Source organism: Xiphias gladius, chromosome 24, assembly GCF_016859285.1.
Source record: "Xiphias gladius isolate SHS-SW01 ecotype Sanya breed wild chromosome 24, ASM1685928v1, whole genome shotgun sequence".
Classification (NCBI taxonomy): domain Eukaryota; kingdom Metazoa; phylum Chordata; class Actinopteri; order Istiophoriformes; family Xiphiidae; genus Xiphias; species Xiphias gladius.
In genome coordinates, this window is record NC_053423.1 from 16,020,899 (window position 1) to 16,027,321 (window position 6,423).

A 6,423-nucleotide genomic window follows, 5' to 3' on the forward strand; every position below is an offset into this window, starting at 1 on the left:
CTGACTGCATTATTTAACTACTGTTAGACCGATGTACATTACACAAAGACACAATCATAACAAGACAATAATACATAGGGATACTTTTTTCCTGAATATATAATTGTCCATAGGTGGACAATTGACCTTGGGGCAAATCAAACCAGTTGTTGTCAGTTCATTTTTCATTATGGTGTAATAAGATTCAGTTCTAGAATGAGTGTGTTCACAATTCTATGTTCTGTTGAGACTCCTGAGACAAACCAACAACCTCAAAACTGAGACAGAGTTCTCGTGTTTTACAAAAGAAAAAATGAATGACCGAAGCAAGTCCTCACAAAAGTCAAGCTCAGTGTGTAATGATCTCCGTCTGGCAGGAATATTTTGTGATGCAGTCATCAAAGTTGAGGATGTCGAATTTCAAATCCACAAGATCATCCTCTGTAACTGCAGCCCGTACTTCCGGTGAGTCGGTTATTTGATCTCAGTGGGAAGCTGATGAATTTATTTCCCTTGAATTAACAGAAAAACAGATAGTTTTGTTTAAGTTAATGATCTGTGTCTGAGAAACAACTCATTCTCTTCAATGTAGTTACATTGATAAAATCACATAGAACTGTATAAAGCAACTTGAATAACAATTGATGAAGTTTATTTGGCAGTGACGCTCTTACTGCAAATTACTCTCTCAATGATGTCCGGCAGTGAACATATTCTATCATTTCCAATTAATATAAAATGGTAAAGAATTCTGATTTCATGTATACTTACAGCAAAAAATGGTATACTACAAAGGTGAGTATACTGTATATGCTGTATACAATGAGTATAGACTAGACTATTTCCATACAGACGTCTATCTTCAGAATATCAATGCTATACATTACATAAAAAAAACAGAAAATCTACTATTTTCATTTCAGTTGTCAGTTGTTCAATTTGACTCACATTTTTTTCATCTCCACTGTCACTGCTGTTTTCTGTCTGAATTTTCTGTTTCACCTTGTAACTATTTGCTTGACAGGTGCTAAAAGATGTTTATTATTATTATTGTCAGTGGGAAAAGGTTGAATATCTATTTTCACTCCTCTGCTGTGACTCCATCCTATCCCTCAGAGCGCTCTTCGAACGCTGGTCGACCGCAGACAGGAAGGTCTTTAACATATCGGGTCTGTCTCCTGACACGATGCAGCTCATCATTGAGTTTGCATACACCAACTCTATTTCTGTGACGGAGAACAATGTACAGGATTTAATGCTAGCAGCCGATATGCTCAATATAATGGATGTCGTACAAACCTGCTCCGACTTCTTCTGTGAGGAGTTCTGCCCAGAGAACTGCATCGGCATCTGGCAGTTCACAAAAATCTGCTTCAGTTCTGAGCTGCAGTGCAAAGCCTACTGCTATATCACTGATCACTTTGAGGAGGTTGTTTCCCATGAAGAGTTCCTGCAGCTCTCTATGCAGGAACTCAATGAAATCCTTGGTAGAGATGACCTCAATGTAAGAAAGGAGAGTACTGTTTATGAGGCCATCCTCCGCTGGATTGCCCACATACCCGAAGAACGAGAAGGACATATCACTGTGCTTTTCTCTAAGGTACAATAACTTTCTCTCACTACATTTAGTCTAGATTTATTTGATCTCTTACATCTTCAGCTGATGGTGTTATCCTGACTGCTTCAAAACAATGCATCGACACCTGGAGGTTGGTTCATTCGGGAAGGACCAAGGAAAAAGACATTATACATTTTTGACTTTACTTCTGGTCTGGTTCGTGTTCACACTGACTTATTACAAATGTACTAAGAGCTCTAAGCTTAAAGTCATATCGATGGACAAATAACTCATTGCTTGAACAGTTTTGGCGACTGACATCCTGCATCGTTGTTGCTACATGGACCCATGCGGGGAAATCAGAATTTGGAGACTTACAACAAGTCACACTGCACTTTATTGCACTTATTATGGGTTCATCTGTCTTCTCTGGTGTCACAAACAGTTTCAGAAGAAATAAGCTGAGCTTGCAAGTGGACCTTGTACATCATAAATAAAGAAAAACATATACTATAGAAACAGGAAAAACAAGTTTTGTACCATGATATTATGGTGGGTTAGGTATTGTGTGGTCACAACCTTCTAGTTTCACTTGGCCTCAGACAGAGACCCCTCTTTTCAAGCTGTCCAACTGTCCCCTAAGTTAACAGACTCTGTCCTCTTGTCCCTGTGTAGGTTCGGCTGGGCCTTACAAGTGCAGAGTACATCATGAGCAATGTGATGTCCAATGAGCTAGTGAAGAAAAACACTGAGTGCCTGCAAATGGTCCATGATGCCATGCAAACCAGGTGTCACATTATCACAAACAGGCCCTTGGTGTCTGGCCTCTGTAACCCTCTCGCACGTCCTCGTCTGCCTAATGCCATCCTGTTGGCCATTGGAGGCTGGAGCGGTGGTGATCCAACTAACGGCATTGAGGTGTACGATGTCCGAGCTGACCGCTGGATCAACGTGACGGACAATCTGGAGCGTCCCCGTGCCTATCACGGCGCTGCCTTCCTCAATGGGTATGTCTACTGTGTTGGTGGCTTTGACAGGGTGGAGCATTTCAACAGCGTGCGCAAGTTTGACATGAGCACACACAGCTGGCATGAGGTGGCACCCATGTATTGCCGCCGCTGCTATGTGAGCGTAACAGTGCTGAACGGGTGCATCTATGCCATGGGAGGCTATGATGGACACACTCGACTCAGCTCCGCAGAGCGCTACAGGCCCGAAACCAACCAGTGGAGTCTTATTGCACCCATGCACGAGCAGAGGAGTGACGCCAGCTGCACAACACTCCATGACAAGGTTAGTGAAGTGCGAGAGCATAAGAGAGAGTGAAAGAGAGAAGTAAGAGGCTGGAATATTGTTGATTTTATTTTCTACATGTATATACAAACAAAACATGCCAGCAGCTGTGTAAGGTTATAATGCTTATTGCACAAAAAAACAAACTACTTGATAAAAATCAAGGTCCACCTTTAGTTTTTGATCTTTTGCAGTTGTGTAAGTTAGTGGAATAATTGGGTAGTGTCAGACAAAAGGTCTTTAGCAACTTACTGTATCTAAAGACTTTATGATGTGTGCATGAAAGTGTTCAGAGATTCATTTGGCTGCATTACATAGTCAATTTGTGTGAGGATGGCGTAAGCAGAAGGGTCCACTTGTAAACATTTATGCATGAACTATTATGTGTATTATACCATATGTCTGGCACTGGTTGTCATTTCTGACTGTTGGACCGACCAAAATATCTGTTGAGAAAGCTGATACAACGAGCATACACCTAATGAGTGACAACCATAAGAAAACAATTTTTATAAAGATCCCTTAAATTCAGCTGGTAAAGAATACTGACTAAGATAATATACTAAGCGGGGCACTTTTCCATTAAAATCTAAAAGTATTCTCTTACAAACTATATAACTTTGATGCTGTTTCTAAATGACCTCAAACATGTCTTTTGCATTTCCATACTGCAATGCGGCTGACATTTATCAACCTCTCTGGTAAAGTGACTGAAATGATATTTTTCGATTGGAGCGGTAGATTGGTAGATGTTTCTATTGGATCTCAGCTGATTTACTAATCATCTTACAGTGGTGTATAAATATTTCTGTACCATTTGTGTTATTACAGGATGCAGTCACCAACTGAAATCAAGAAAACCAAGAAAAGTGCTAGCTTACTTACTGCCCCTCCTTTTCTCTGCAGGTTTACATTTGTGGTGGCTTCAATGGGAATGAGTGCCTGCTAACAGCTGAATATTACAATCCAGAGAACAACCAGTGGACAATGATCACCCCCATGAACAGTAGGCGCAGTGGAATTGGAGTCATCGCGTATGCAGACCATGTCTATGCAGTAAGTACATGAAACACTGCTGACACTCATATATCACACGAAGTCTGTGAAGTGTGAAGAGATTTGATCAGCAGTTATTTTAAGCTGGTTTTACTGACTTAGTGGTACGTCAACATGGACCTTGTATTAATAATTAGATTTATATCCTAACCATAGCCACAGGAAAAAAAAAATCGTATTTATCAATCAATTTAATTGCTTAGTGATGTTACTGTTATTATTCATTTAATAGCATAAATGTCCCCACAAAATTAAATGTAATCAAATAAAACAAATGTACAGAAAGAATATACAGTATCAGTGACCAACAGATGTATTCAACAACTCTACAGCCATGCAAGCAGCTCTGTATGGCCGTACTCAAAACCACAAATGTCAACTCCATGGTTGCGCTAGAGAAAAATTCGGGGTATAACCAAATTCACTACTGGGAACCATGAATTCAGTAGATGTCGAGATCTTTCATTGGATTAGTAATAACTTTGACTTGCTGATAGCGCTAGAGGAAACATCAGAGGATCCCCTGCATGTCTGCAACAAATTTCATGGCAATCCATCCAATAGTTGATGAGATGATATGTTATTCTGGAGCAAAGTTGCGACCAACCGACTGACACACTGACATTGCCGTCTATTGAGCCATGCCACTAGCAAGAATAAAAAATCATATTAGGTATTTGCCTTCAAAGACCCATAAATAGTCATTCTAGAGTTACAAGTGACTACTTAAGGAGGAGAGATATAGGACAAAACTTTGTAAATTTGGACCTCCTAATCCACCATTCATTAACTAATCCAACTACCTTCAATTTAATATATACTATATAACTTTTATTTTTGCAAAGGTCAACTGAGTGCTGAGAAACTGGTTCCGTCTCAATTTTAACACTTTGACCCAGTACTCTGCTTTTCCTCCCACAGGTTGGTGGCTTTGATGGCAACAGTCGTCTGCGCAGCGCAGAGGCCTACAACCCACTGACCAACAGTTGGCACGTAGTGTCCCCCATGTTGACCCCCCGCAGCAACTTTGGCGTCGAAGTGATTGATCACCGACTCTTTGCTGTAGGGGGCTTCAACGGTTTCACCACCACCTATAATGTTGAGTGCTATGACAGTACAACAGATGATTGGTCTGAGGCTTGTAACATGGAGATCTACCGCAGCGCCCTGAGCTGCTGCGTGGTGTTCGGACTCCCCAGCATGGTTGACTATGCTGTCCCTCGTGACGCCCTGCCGCTTTTACATTTCGAGGACGAGGCAGTGGAGCCAGGAGACTCCATCTAACACCTTGACACATCTTACCACAGTCCTGCCCTGTGCCACCATCCACCCCGGCAAGACTTGAACATGATGAAATAAATTTCTTTGTGCATCAAATTGCTGTTATTCAAGGGATTACAATTATTTTTCAGATTAAGTGAGAACTTGTAAGTTTTACGCTTTATGAGCAGGGTGCTGTGTCCAACCTGCAGACACAGGATCTGAGAGGGTGCCATTGCGACAATAACAGAAAATAAAGATAAAATGTCCTGCAACCTCCCTTTGCCCAATTCTGCCCACAAAATCAAGGGTATGATCAATGCTGTTAGCAGGCTTCTCAGTTGAAGTTAGCATTTATTAAGCTGTAAAACAATTTGTTTTGTGAGGTAACCAAACTACTAACCAACTACTAAATTGCCCTGGTTTTCTACATACAGATGAACTTTGAAGATGGCCTCAAGTAAAATACTGATAAAATATTTGTCGCTGGCGCACTTAAGTTCTGATGAAAGGGGGAATCCTTTGTCACTCATTTTTTATCCATATGATTTTATAATTTCTTCAAAAAAATCCTGTAATCAAAAACAAAATTTGTGTTATATCTAATATGTCTAATATCAGTTCTCCTTTCATTTTAATATAAATTTGTAGCACTCAGTGAATGCAAAGTTTTCACTGTCCCCCTTGGATGGAGCACTGACCCCATAGAAAAGTACAAATGGGCCTTTTGACCCCAAATAAAACCAACTTTTCCAGAAAAACTGCAACAGAAAATGCAGAAGAATGCACATCCACTACTGTTATGCAAAGCTTTCAGTGTTTCCATTCAGTTTTTTATCCACAAATTGAAAATGCACATGAAAACAGACAGATGGAAATGCACCTTTTGACTGACACCGGGAGACCAAATCAAAGTGGAAGAGTAAAACAAATAGTAAAAGAAAATATAGTGAAAAAGAGATAAAGAGACCTGCAGGGGAAAGCTTGCACAGGAATAAAGTCACAGGGATTCAGACTCAGTATAAGTTGGTGCTGTTACATGACTTTCTGGCTGATGTCAAGGACTGGATGTTCCCCAATCTCCTCCTACTAAATTTGGACAAACTGGGATTATTCAGGGGGAAGAAAAGCTTGAATGACTTCAGTCTGTCCTCTGTTTTGCCACATGCACTCCCTCCTCTCTCTCTGTCTCTCTCTCCCTCTTTCTTTATCTCTCTCTTCCTCTCTTTCCCTCCTCTCTACTCTTCCTTTTTGTCTGTCCTTTTTATCTCAGAGAA

General features: G+C 40.6%; 1 protein-coding gene across 1 annotated transcript; it reads left to right on the top strand.

The window, feature by feature from the left end:
• The first annotated feature begins 292 nt into the window (after window positions 1-292).
• LOC120786806 (kelch-like protein 10) lies at window positions 293-5,170 on the top strand. Its single transcript, XM_040122480.1, has 5 exons — window positions 293-444; window positions 1,096-1,579; window positions 2,213-2,830; window positions 3,737-3,886; window positions 4,808-5,170. Exons 1-5 carry the CDS (start codon window positions 293-295, stop codon window positions 5,168-5,170), a joined length of 1,767 nt encoding a protein of 588 aa, XP_039978414.1.
• Window positions 5,171-6,423: the final 1,253 nt, after the last annotated feature.